The sequence below is a fragment of the Arachis hypogaea genome, chromosome 12 (genome assembly GCF_003086295.3).
Source record: "Arachis hypogaea cultivar Tifrunner chromosome 12, arahy.Tifrunner.gnm2.J5K5, whole genome shotgun sequence".
Lineage (NCBI taxonomy): Eukaryota > Viridiplantae > Streptophyta > Magnoliopsida > Fabales > Fabaceae > Arachis > Arachis hypogaea.
Genome location: NC_092047.1, coordinates 4,147,305 through 4,161,821, shown reverse-complemented (window position 1 = coordinate 4,161,821; position 14,517 = coordinate 4,147,305). Strand labels below are relative to the sequence as shown.

The 14,517-nt window shown below is 32.6% G+C and overlaps 2 protein-coding genes across 2 annotated transcripts; one reads left to right on the top strand and one right to left on the bottom strand.

Annotated features, from left to right (window-relative positions):
* Window positions 1–213: 213 nt before the first annotated feature.
* Window positions 214–1,870, top strand: LOC112726467 (hydroquinone glucosyltransferase-like). The gene has a single exon (XM_025775867.3). It carries the CDS (start codon window positions 266–268, stop codon window positions 1,706–1,708), a length of 1,443 nt encoding a protein of 480 aa, XP_025631652.1. The 5' UTR covers window positions 214–265; the 3' UTR covers window positions 1,709–1,870.
* A 7,601-nt stretch (window positions 1,871–9,471) lies between these two features.
* Window positions 9,472–11,350, bottom strand: LOC112726466 (hydroquinone glucosyltransferase). The gene has a single exon (XM_025775866.3). The coding sequence runs from the start codon at window positions 11,126–11,128 to the stop codon at window positions 9,692–9,694; it is 1,437 nt and encodes a 478-aa protein (XP_025631651.1). The 5' UTR covers window positions 11,129–11,350; the 3' UTR covers window positions 9,472–9,691.
* Between the last annotated feature and the right edge of the window lie 3,167 nt (window positions 11,351–14,517).

Below are 14,517 nucleotides of genomic sequence, written 5' to 3'. Positions count from 1 at the left end.
AAATCATTCCCGTAACGAAAGATACAAATGATACTCGATATATAAAATATGTTCATGTATGTGAGACTTGTACTTTTCTAATGCAAATTCATGCAATAATTAAAATTGAACGTGCGTGACCTATTCATCCGGTCCCATAAATAATATTATAGCCTTATTAACCGTCTATAAAACCCTCTCAATTCCCATCAAAACAACACACACCATCATCTCCACCTTAAACATTGTTGCTACATAGAAATAAAATCAACCATCATTTGTTATAATGGAATCCCATGTTAAACAACGAAAACAACAACAACAAAGTCTTATCCCATTAGTATTCATGATGCCAAGTCCCGGCAAGGGTCACCTCATTCCAATGATTGAGTTCTCCAAAAAACTCACTAAAAATTACGATCTGGGGGTAACTATTATTATCCCCAGTAATAGTCCTCCTACAGAGGCGGAAACCACCATGCTCCGCCACATCAACCACATCTTTCTCCGGCCGGTGCCACTTTCTGACCTCCCATCTACCACCAAAATTGAGCTTCTCATCTCACACACCATCCATCATTCTCTCCCTTCTATTCGCCAAACCCTACACTCCATCACCTCCTCCGGCCGCCACCGTGTCACTGCCTTCGTCGTTGACCTCTTTGGCACTGAAGCATTTGACATAGCATCCGAATTCAACATACCCTCTTATATCTTCTTCACTTCCACTTCCATGTTCTTGTCCTTCTTCTTCCACCTTCCACAATGGAAAGCAACTCAATGTGAATCTAATGGCTCAACCGAACTGGTTCAAATCCCGGGTTGTGTCCCAATTCATATAAAAGACCTAGCTGATGGGCTTAAAGATGATGAAATTCTCAATGTTATCATTCAACATGCTAAGCGGTTTAAGTTGGCTCAAGGAATCATTGAGAATAGTTTTCTTGACCTTGAACCGAGTACCATCAAGGAATTGCAAAAGGTTAAACCGGGTAGGCCTCCGGTTTATCCGGTTGGACCGTTAGTTAATATGGTTAATGATCAAACCAAGATGCATGGGGACAATAATAATGATAATGCATGTCTAAGGTGGTTAAATGAACAGCCACGTGGCAGTGTTTTATTTGTGTGTTTTGGAAGTGGTGGAACCTTGTCTAGTGCTCAAATTGATGAGCTGGCACTAGGGTTAGAGATGAGTGAACAAAGGTTTTTATGGGTTATCAAAAACCCTAATGACAAGATTTCTAGTGGGTCTTTTTTCAATGTGAATAATATCCTTAATGATCCTTTGAACTTTCTACCTAAAGGATTTGTAGAAAGAACTAAAAGGAAGGGACTAGTGGTGCCAAATTGGGCCCCACAGGCCCAAGTCTTGGCCCATGAGTCCATTGGTGGATTTTTAACTCATTGTGGTTGGAATTCTATTCTTGAGAGTGTGGTTAATGGGGTGCCCTTAATTGCATGGCCACTATATGCCGAGCAAAAAATGAATGCGGTTTTGATCACTAGAGATATGAAGGTAGGGTTAAGGCCAGAGATTGGTGAAGATGGTTTGGTTGAAAGAGAAGAGATTGGTAGTGTTGTGAAGAGGTTAATGGAAGGAGAAGAAGGGAAGAAACTTCGTTATAGAATGAAAGAACTTAAAGAGGCAGCTATTGAAGTTGTTGGGGAAAATGGGTCTTCAACTAAACAAATTGAAGAGTTGGCTCTCAAGTGGAAGAAGGTCTAAGATAATTATTGTATAATTAATTTAGTTAGCTCAATTCAAATGTCCATGTCGCATTATTACTTTGTGTTGTCTTCAGTTATATAAAATTCTCAAGCTATTCATTTTATGCTTTATGTACACACAAGATATATTTTCTTAGTTGAATATGATTAAAATTGATTGGTGGGGTACAATGGTATATATAGAGTAATTATTATTAGGTACATGTGAATATATATTAATCATTTATGGATAATTAATCTTAATGTTTCGCTCAAAACTAACATGAAAATAAACTTATCATCTTGTCATCGTCTAACATTGGTTCATCACCAATAAAAATATATATAAGTTAGTCGAGCACTAATTTATTTATCTGTTTAAATAAATATTAGGGGACTAACAACAAATTTTTACATAGAATTTAAATCTGTTCTAGATTAGTTTTTTACGTCTTGAGCTGGGGGTACCAAACAAACATTGGTTCATAACCTTTTCTTTTGTTTTGTTGGTTGATAACCTATTAACCTTTTTTTTTTTTTTGGACGGAAGAACCTATTAACTTAACTATAGCAATTTCATTACGCCAATGGTCAAAATCAAAACCTAATGTATATAGAAAGGAAAAGCCCAAATAAATGTTTATGTAATCTTCGTACGTATATACTGAGCAAAGCCGCCATAGATTGCGATTGAAACATTTTATTAACTTTTATTTAACTGAGAAAAAAATTTATGTAATCTTGGTATACTACGCCAAGTCGCCAAGCCGGCAGATTGCGATTAAAATGTTTAATAATATTTGTTTAATAATGATTTAACTTTATATATATATATGTGTGTATTCATACCCAACACTAAGGCCGGGTTTTTAAAGATTAGCCTTCGCTATCAACCGACCTCCTTAGAAGAGGTCGAATTTAACAAAGACTTCACTCCAAAGAAGTCGGGTTCGAAGGATAACTAACAGATAACACTTATTTAAATAAGTAACTGTCCCTAAAATCTCTCAACCCACTTCTAGGAATCATATTCCAATTTTCCTAAGATAAAGGGACGGTTACCCACCTTAAAAGGTGGAGCTACTCCAACGGTGGTTATTAGTTCACCACTATAAATACACTCACACCCCTCAGGTATCTCAAAGTTCCAATACTCTCTGAACCTGCTTAACCCTTTGCTGACTTAGGCATCGGAGTGTCTTTGCAGGTACCACCCCCCCATTTCTTCACATACACAGGTCGGACAGCGGCTCCCAGACACAAATTGAGTCGGAGACCACCTCTTCTTGACGTTTGGGCCAACCTTACAAGACCAGTCCATTAATCTCCGGTTACCCAACGTAACATTGGCGCCGTTGTCGGGGACCTGGAGATCAACCCATGATGGCAGACAATTTGAACGAAGACGGAAATATAGCATCTGATTCGGAGCAAGAGAATCAAGACGCTTGTAACAACGACAGGGCTATAGTCTCTCACCAAGGAGCGACTAATCAACACCAAGAAGGCACCTCAGGGGTAAAAGACCCAAAGAGAAACTCCTCTGAGGATCACGAATCAGGCAAAGAAGGACAACTCCAGGCAACTGATTTTATGGGATTGTTACATGGCCACCAAGGACGGCTCAAACAGCTGGAGCAAGAATTGGAGCGACAGCGAGAAGCGGAAAGGAGCTTGAGAAGAGAGGTCGAACGACGGAAAGAGCTTGAAGAAAAGCTCTCAAGACTAGAGTCCGCCCTCCGAGCCAGAAACTCCTGCAGCGACTGAGAAGACTCTCCCTTAGGAGGGAAAGATCCCTTCAGTGAGGACATAATGAGGGCGAAAGTTACAAGGAACTTCGAAAGTCCTGATATGGACTTATATGATGGGACCATTGACCCAAAGCATCACCTAAACAATTTTAAAAGTCGGATGATATTTTTCTGCCATTGGATAAAGCAAATAGAAAGGGTCAGAAATGCATTAATGAGGAATAATTACAGTATAGGCAAAGGTTACATTGAGAATGATACCCCCTTTTCTCCAAAAAAAAGGCACCCCGCTGCAAAACATTCTACATTACACAAGGTCTAGAGAAAGACTGCACCTCAAAGGGTGTAATGCAGGCAGCCTAATCTGATACAAGCATCAGTGATTAGCTGATTCTAAAGCTTGAGTTCGCGTGGAAACAACTCAACTGTTATTTTAAAACTCTCTTAAAATTTTATTTAAAAAATAAACAAAATAAAAAACGCTTCACCTCAAAACAATAAGGCAAGGTGGGTGCCTCTTGAACCATAAGTGGCCAAATTTAACGAAAATGAGAGAAAGGGGTGGAGAGAAGGAGAGGGAGAGGAAATTCAAGCAACTTAACACAACCAGTTGAACTAGATTAGAATCAAAAGCTATCATAGAAATCTCAAGCTACAATACTGATGCTATTTTGTCACACTCCTTAAACTATGATGGTCATAAAATACTCACTAAAAATGGAGTGAACTAACCTTCCTTATCGTGAAAAGATAGCTTTACACCATTAACTCCAGGAGAAAGCTGATCAACATTACTGATCAATTTACTTTATCGCTTTGCACATCTGATAAAGAGATCCGCCTAAAAATTCAGCTCAATGGCACTTAGACACAAGAAAATTCAACTATCCAAGAGTTATGTACACAGGCTACACATTTTCTTTTCACATACCACTATATCAACATTAATTTTAGTTCACCCAAAAGATTAATTTTATTTGCAAATTATCTTATGTATGATATCAAATGTGTCGTGGAACATTACAATCTGTACATATAACTCAAGCTTAGGTTGTTTCTTATAAAAATCATACAAAGTAAATAAATATTTAACTACATTGTAGTCATATCTCCATATCACGTGACACAATATTAAATAAATGCAGCTAAACTTTAATATCAATTATTTATTAGATAATAAAAAACTTTAAGCTCCATCATTTTTGTTGCTAATTTCTTCATTTTGGTAACAAATATTCACACCGTCCAAAATCAACATGTACAATAGCAAAAACAAAATCTTTTGCTAAAAATCGGGTCAGCTACGCGTGAACAATGTCTAAAGACAATCATTTAATCTAGACTTTTTTTATGGTTTTATCTATAATTTTTATTTTTTATGGTTGCGTGGCGGCAGCGGAAGCGGAAGCGGGGGAAGCGGCGGCAGCAGAAGCGAGTTGCGCGACGAAGATGAGCGGACGAGAGAGATGGCAGAGGGAGAGGAAGAGACAATGACAATAGTAGTTGAAAGAAGGGTAAAATCCTATCAGAGCAAATGACTCACTACTTTGAATTTGGGATCAAAATAAAAAAGAGAAAAAATGTATAAATTAATAAACATAGGGATTAATTTCTAATTATTACTTTTTTCAAAAATAAAAAAATAGGATTCAATTCATAATTATTTTTAGGTGGGTTAATGATACTTCCACATGAAATAAGGAGTAAAGAATCTATAACCTAAAAAAACATACATCTTTATTTTTAAAATGTGATTATTTTATTTCAAATGGATCATTTTTGTTATTATAGTGACAAAAAATATTTTTAAAATAAAAAATTTTAAAAATCAAATTTTTATTTTGTTTTTTTAAATAGTTACTTAAATATTCTCAAAATATTTTTGATAAAATACATAAACAATTTATTAAATACAAAAATCATTTAACACTTATAAAAAAATTTAATTTTTTTTTATATTTTAAAATATTTTAAGAATAGTTTGTCATTAGTAAATTCGAAAACTATTCTTGTCAGCAATTTAATAATTCTAGAGACATTTTAATGGTTTACTCTCCAAATAAAATGTTTTAGGAAAACCAATATATAATGCTAAGTGATAGATAGTTAGTAAAATAAGTCTATAATTTACCTTAGGAAATATACACTTGATGATGGAATTTCTCTCATTATTCTTGAATTTTTTTTCCAGCTACGCCACCATTCTTACATGTGACAAAAATACATAAATAAAATGTACAAGGAAATAACATTGCCTATATTAGTGGTGGAATTTCATAATATTATAATATGATATTTGACAATATATATTGTAAAACATTTACTAATTTTTAGACTTTGTTTAATCAATGATTTAATTTTTGTCCCATATCAAAAATGTTATTCTTATAAAAAATTAGCCACCAATATATTTATATATAAATACATATGTGATTTAATTTATTTTCAATATATATTTATATTTTAACATATATTTTGAATTTATTTCTCAATTAATTAACTAAATATAATAAAATTAATTATCACTATTTTTTGAATTTATTTATTTATTTTTTATACTAAATCAAATTTAACAACATAATTATTATTATCTATTAAATTTAACAAAATATTTTTTTAATATAAAATACAAAAAAAATTATTTATATTTTATTTTAATAAAAATATAATATAACAAGTGAGTCCCTCCCTGCAGTTGGGTTGTAACTAATTTGCATGGGTGCAAAACAAGGCGGCATGCAGAGCTTGGTATTGTCTCAATCGCTTGTAACTAATTTGCATGGTGTCTGTGGTTTGCATGGGTACGAGTATTAGAATATCATAATTAGGGAACAAAATTAGGAAAATATCAAAGAGGATTAGAAAAAAATTAATATAATTTATTAGGATATTATTCTATAATAAGTGTACTCTTAGCGTACTCTTGTAAATTAAAGAAATAGACGTTTTAGAGATAAAATTAAAAGAGTGTACTCTTGCATATGAAATTTAGTTTTGCTGTTAGTGCAAAAAAATGCCGCATCATCTTTCTTCCGCATTCTTCACCTCACAAACTCCACTGATGACATTTTTTGAATAGACTCCTACATTCAACCGACATAAACCAAGATTCCAGTGTCTTAAAAGTAGGGGTGGGTATGGTTTGGATTTTTATAAATCCAAATTGGATCCACTTCAGAATCAGTTTTATGGTTCATAAAATCAAACCAAAATTAGATTGAAGAGAAAAATTGTTTTAAAAAAATAAAAATCGATTTTAAACCGATTTTAAAATTTAAATTTGATTTTACTTACAAATCAGTTTTAAATCTAGTTTTACTTATAAACCGATTTTAAATTCGATTTTTTTAAATCCAAATCTAAAATTTGATTTTTTTTTATAAAATCCAGTTTTAAAACCAAATTTTTTAACAAAAAATCCAATTTTAAAACTACTTTTTGAAAATTCATTTTTAAAATCAGTTTTTTCAACCAAAAATCCAGTTTTAAAACTAGTTTTTTAAAATCCAATTTTCAAATCAAATTTTTTAACAAAAAAATCCACTGTTAAAACCAGCTTTTAAAATTCAATTTTTAAACCATATTTTTTTAAAGTAAAATTGATACTAAAGTCATTTTAAAGTGTATAGATTCATTACAACTAAAATTTGGTTCTTTATAAATCTAATGACAATGGCTAATCTATATAACATTTAATCATTCTCAAAACATAAAAAAAATATCATAAAAAAATCTCTCTAAAACAATATAGCTTCAATATAGCTTTTGTTTCTTTCCCAACCACATAAGAATGAAAAAGAATAAAAAAAAGGGACAAAACAAAAATAGTGCATTGGATGAGAGATAAAATATTCTTAATAACACAAAAGCAACAAAATAGCTCAGAAATTCAGCATGATCAAACCAATAAAGATACTGATCCTTATTATCAACCAGTTCATAACTATCGAATCCTGTGGGAGGATTTGCTACAAGAAGAGTTCAGGTTAGTTATTTTGGCTGAGGGTGAACCAGAACCGAACATTTTGGGCTGTGGGAATAGCGTTCTTCGTAGACGAAGAGGAGGAAACCTAATAAAATGGAAAGAGTACATAAAGAGTACGCAAAGATAATAAAATTGTGAAAGAACAATGAAAAAAAAGAAAAGATGAAGAAATTTTATTGATTGTTGATTGATTGAAAATTGTAAACTATGAAGGTAAAACTAAGTATATATAGAACATTGGTCTATGAAAGATAAAAGTAAATAAAGATAAGATAAAGATAAAGATAAAGATAAAGATAAAGATAAAGATAAGATAAAGATTAAAATTATAATTGAATTTGTGTATTCTATTGGCTGAATTTGTGGGCCGTGAGACGTCTTTATTGTTGTCATGGGTTAAGGTGGAAGTGTGGTTTAATACGCCGCCGCAAGCTGGAGGATAAAAGATGTCAACAACACTAAGCTTATTCAGATTAAGATGGAAGGGTTGAGAAGATAAAGACTTGATAAAGATGTCAGTTAGTTGCCCAGAAGGGAGAATTGGGAGAAGTTTCATCACTCCAACTTGAACTTTTTGTCGAACCAAGTGACAATCAACCTCTAAATGTTTGATCCGTTCATGAAAAATCGGATTAGCAGCAATACGAAGAGCACTCTGATTAGTGGTGCCAAATTGGGCCCACAGGCCCAAGTCTTGGCCCATGAATCCATTGGTGGATTTTTAACTCATTGTGGTTGGAATTCTATTCTTGAGAGTGTGGTTAATGGGGTGCCCTTAATTGCATGGCCACTATATGCCGAGCAAAAAATGAATGCGGTTTTGATCACTAGAGATATAAAGGTAGGCTTAAGGCCAGAGATTGTGAAGATGGTTTGGTAGAAAGAGAAGAGATTGGTAGTGTTGTGAAGAGGTTAATAGAAGGAAAAGAAGGGAAGAAACTTCGTTATAGAATGAAAGAACTTAAAGAGGCAGCTATTGAAGTTGTTGGGGAAAATGGGTCTTCAACTAAACAAATTGAAGAGTTGGCTCTCAAGTGGAAGAAGGTCTAAGATAATTATTATATAGTTAATTTTTTTTTAGTTTGCACCAGGGTATCCATCAAGCCGGCAATGACTAATCTCTTGGGTACAAACTCCATTTCCATTCTCCAGTGAGTATCGAACCCGAGAGAGATAGTTAAAGGAGACAGACCCTCATCCATCTGTACCAACTTGCGTTGGTACTGTATAGTTAATTTAATTAGCTCAATTCAAATGTCCATGTCCCATTATTACTTTGTGTTGTCTTCAGTTATATAAAATTCTCAAGCTATTCATTTTATGCTTTATGTGCACACAAGATATATTTTCCTAGTTGAATATGATTTAAATTGATTGGTGGGATTACAGTGGTATACATAGAGTAATTATTAGGTACATGTGAATATATATTAATTATTTATGGATAATTAATCTTAATGTTTCGCTCAAAACTAACATGAAAATAAACTTATGATCTTGTCATCTAACATTGGTTCATCATCAATAAACATATATATAAATTAGTCGACTTATCTGTTTAAATAAATGTTAGGGAATGGTCAAAATCAAATTCTAATGTATTGAAAGGAAAAGCCCAAATAAATGTTTATGTAATCTTCGTACGTATATACTAATAAGCAAAGCCGGTAGAGATTGAGATTGAAACATTTTATTAACTTTTATTTAACTGGAAAATTAATATTATATTTATAAAAGATGAGATCCTTTTAATATAATTATTTTAGCGTTAAATTTTTGTTAATTCAATTAAAAATTATTAAAAAAAATTCAAATTACTGCTTCTATCAATTTTATCTCTAAAACACCTATTCCTTTTTCACACTCTTTCAACACTATCAACCTTTTTTTTCCGCCATCATTCTTCATCAAAAACAAAAAATTAAATTAGAAAAATCCAATAACGTCAAATTAAGATCTAATTTAATAATATCAAAATAATTAATCCAAAAAATAAATATAAATAATATAAATAATACATCAGCACATATTAATAGAGATGTGAAATTGTGATCCAAAAAAAGATGCGCATTGAAGTTATCAATACAATACACACTAGACTTGCTCACATCATTTTTCAAATCTTTTACCTCTAACCTAGTAATACACACCATTAGAGAATTCATTTTACAAAAGAAAAGCAAAAAAGACCAAATAAGACAAAAAGAAATTAAATAATTAATAAGAAGCTAATAAGCCACCATGGATCAATTTCAATAATTTTGACCTATACACTTGTTTGACCCTTCCACTTGTTAGCCAACTCCACAATTTGCTTTGTTGAAGCTCCATTTTCTCCAAGAGTTTTAGTAGCTGCCTCTTTAAGATCCTTCATTCTATGACGAAGTTTCTTTCCCTCTTCACCCTCCATTAAACTCTTCACAACGCTAGCAATTTCTTCTTTTTCCACCAACCCATTTTCCCCAATTTTTGGTCTCAATGCCACCTTGGTATCTTCGGTGACCAAAACCGCATTCATTTTTTGTTCAGCATAAAGTGGCCATGCAATCAAGGGTACTCCATTGACCACACTTTCTAAAATAGAGTTCCAACCACAATGGGTTATAAACCCACCAATGGACTCATGGGCCAAGACTTGGGCCTGTGGGGCCCAAGATGATACTACTAGGCCCATCCCTTTAGTTCTCTCAACAAATCCTTTGGGCAAGAAGTCAAAAGGGTCAGCTTGGCTTTGAGCATTGAAATAAGATGCATTTGCAACCTTGTCATTTGGACTTCTCACAACCCACAAGAATCTTTGTCCACTTTTCTCCAAACCTAGTGCCAGCTCATCAATTTGGGCACTAGACAAGGTCCCACCACTTCCGAAACAAACGAATAAAACACTGCCACGTGGCTGGTCATCCAACCACCTCAAACACTCGTGATCTTTATCACCGGTTCGACCATTTTCAACATTCACCAATGGTCCAACCGGATAAACCGGAGGCTTACCTGATTCCGCCTTTTGTAGCTCATTAAGAGCACCCGGTTCAAGTTCAAGGAAACTATTCTCTATAAATCCGGCTGCCCTTTTAAACCGGTTTACATGGTGGAGTAACCACTTGTAGGCTTCATCGTTCCGGTCTTGAACCGGATCTGTCAAGTCCTTTCCATGAACCGGAACACATCCCGGAATTTGAACCGGTTCAATTAGATCTCTATATTCACCTTGAACCATTTGGTCTAATTGTGGTAAATAGAAGGAGAAGGACAAGAGCATGGAAGTTGAAGGGTAGTACACATAAGAGGGAATGTTAAGGTCATCGGCAACGTCGAAGGCGTCGGTGCCGAAGAGGTCCACGACGAGGGCAGATACACGGTGGCCGGAGGAGGCGAGGGAGGCGAGGGTACGACGTAAGGAAGAAAGGGAGCGAACCACGGTGAGAGAGATAAGAGGCTCAATCTTGGTGTCTGAAGGGAGGTCAGAGAGGGAAATTGGAGGGAGGAAAGTGTGGGAGATGGTAGCCGGGAGGGAGCGGAGCACGGTGGTTTGCGCGGCGGAAGGAGGGCCGTCACAAGGGATGATGAAATGAACATTAATAGTATTGTCATTGTGGGTAAGCCTTTTGGCAAACTCAATCATTGGAATAAGGTGTCCCATGCCAGGACTTGGCATCATAGTAACTAAGGTTGTTGTAGATTGTTGTTGTTGGTTTTCCATGATGTTGTGTGTGTTGAATACAATTGGCAATGGCGATTGTGAATTATTGTGTATGTGATTTGGGTTTGGAGATAAGATTATGGTTTGAATGAGGGTGAAAAAGAGAGAGAAGGGGATTTTATAGAGTTTTTTGTGGGGTTCGATGATTGATGTTGTGACATATGAAACTACGTCGTAGTGCTTACATTATTTTATTAGTCACATGCGTACTATACAAGTGCATGAATTTAATTAGCCATCATCATAATATATTATAAAGAAAAAGTCTAGGAACCAACAACTTTGTTAAATTCTGGCCAGCATGTAACCAGCAAAAAAAAAGTGAGCCATTGAATGAAATTTCACACTAATCTCACACCATTAAAATCATCATTGATGACTACTTGATAGCTATAAATCACAAAAGTTACTGGTCCTAGCATTCCTCTATTATAAATACATGTATCTGCTGCTTTTTTTTTTCCCACATGTTTTGTTCTTGGCTAAACTACAAGAAAGTGGTTGTTGACCTTAATTACGTAAGATATGTGTGGACAATATTATGCAATAATGTACGTGAGAAAGATAATAACAAAATCGGATGTTTCAATTAATAGCATAATTAACATAGTATATTCTTAAAAATATTTTTTAATTTATTACTAATGTAAATATTTTAAATTTAATCACAAATTATATATTATTATTAATGAATAATTATTATATTTTAAAACAAGTAAAATTATTATTCATTAATTTTATTATTTTTACTATTAAAAATAGCTAAACTTTAAATTTAATTAACTCTATAAGATATTTTATAACAAACATTTTTATACATATTTTTATTTAAAAAATATTATATATATTTTTATATATTATTCCGTACAAGAGACGGTATATGTCCTAGTTAAGTAATTAAACAAAGAGAACTATTATATATAGTATTTTTATATATATTCTTGTATATTTTTATTGTTTATATTAAAAATATTCATAAAAAGTAAGAAAATAATTTGTTTGTAATATCATAAAAAGAAAAGATACAAAACTATCTACACAAAAACACAATAATAATTTATTCTAAACAAATATCATATATTAAGAAATATTATCTACGTACTTTTATATATACATTGAACCCAAATTATTCTTATATATTTTATTTACTATATATAATGGAAATATGAAAAAGTTTGATATATAAAAAAGTTTGAACCCAAATTATCATTCTATATATATATGAATTTTCTTTGTAATTTCTAGAATTAAAATCAAGAGTTCTTGTTACTTAATGTAAATCGTTTGTTATTTTGATGATTAATTACAAATTTATTAATTATGAAATATTTTTAATAAATAAAAGAGTAAATTCACACACACACTTAGTGACTACTATGTTATAATAATACTTAATATAATAATATGGATTCTTATAATAATTGGATTAAGGTTTTATATATGGTGCATTATTTGGGTGTGACTTTTCCTATTTTGTCCCCACTATTCTCTACATGAAGGAAAGGGTGATGTCAATCCAAACGTAAGCCACATGTGATAAACTTATATAAAATTAAGTTGGATAATATTAATTTCTGGTTTTTCCCAATCTCAAAATTCTTTGCGGTGGAAAAGTCTTACATTCAAACTTTGTTGTCTTGGATTTCAATAATTGGTGGTGGAAATTTCTACGTCCTGCTGAAATTGAAGTGACCTTGAAATGATGAAATCATCATTCTCACCTAATTTGTAATCATATTGTAGATTACAAAAGCCTTCACATATTAATTATTTTAATAATCACGGTTAAGACTCTGAGTAACTAATAATTAAAATAATAGAGTAGTTTATTGATTAAAAAATAGAAATAATAAAAATGAATTTAAAAACAGGTGTATATCCTAACAATGAAATAGTCCGTGCATCACAGTTCATATTTAAATTGTATGATAGTGGTTTTTTAAATTGAACTCCAGGTATCATAATAATTTTTAGATTCTTTTCAACTTCAAATTAATAAATATAGTGATAATGTGCCTAATTTTTTTTTGTTATGGAAGAAAAAGTGGTGATATACTTTAACATGGTAATTTTTTGTATTTTTTAAAACTGTAGAAGTACACAAATTCCTGGCACCGATTTCTGTACTTAAAATTTTTTAATTTTTTTTAACACAAATTCCTGGCACCGATTTGTGTACCCTACACAAATCCCTGGCACCGATTTGTGTACCTCTCACAAATCGGTCGGTCCGATTTCTGCTTCTCCAGTTAAACGATCTCATATTTAAGTATAACACCCCAACAATCCACATTTAAGAAAAACACCACTACCACTCTAATATTAAAAATAAAAAATTCTGATAATATGTCTTATTACGTTAAATTGGTGTAAAATTTAATCCATTAAAATATAACTCTAAGATATTAGATAACTTGAGCCAAGTTATTAGAAAACGAACTACTATGACCTAGTGTTTGGACTATATTTTTAAAACACAAATACAAAGTTAACAACATATTAAAAGTAGAAACAAAGATTAAAAAAAAATTACAGAATTTGGATCCTCTAAATTTTAAATTTGTATTTTAGAGGGTAAAGTGTAATCTTCTATTTTTGAATGGTTTCTCTCTCATATTTATTCTTGGTCTCACCTATAAAATAAATGGTGAGAGATCACATTTTAATCTCTAAAGTAAAATTTAAACTTTAAAGAATCCAAATCCAAAGTTACAGGTTGAAAAAAATTTATCCTTATTATCTTCATTTTTTTCATTGCAAATATATTAACATACAAAACTTTTATAAGAGAATACAAAAAATATACTCAATATATCTATATTATATTTAGGGTAAAAAACATAGATAAACCAATAGGGGAACTTGTTACATGAATAAGCCAAACCAAAAAGAGATCCACGAATCAGCCAAACACTATTTATATACAATTCGAACCTAATTGGTTCGAACCCTATTTACACATAATTCGAATCTAATAGGTTCGAACTTCAAGTTTATAAATCAAACTTAATTGGTTCGAATTATGAGTGATTGTGCTATATAACGAGTTCGAATCAAGCAGATTCGAATCAGTTATCCTTTTCCATACCCCACCAAATCCCAGAGAAAACGACCCAGATTCGATCCGAGAAACAGTAGAACCGAAGACTCAGCTGATGGGGGACGATCCTGCAAGACTGTACCGGTTGGATGGGGTTGCTCATATAGCTGGGGTCATCAACGACGAGGTTAGTACATAGAAAAGTTTTTGCACACGGTTTATTTGAGTTAGTGGTTTTGCATGTGGTTTTAGCGGTTCTATATGTGAGTGGTTTATCGGGGTGGCATTGCAAATGGTTTAGCTTAGAGGTTATTGCATGCGGTTTTTGGTAAGTGGGTTTTTGTAAGTG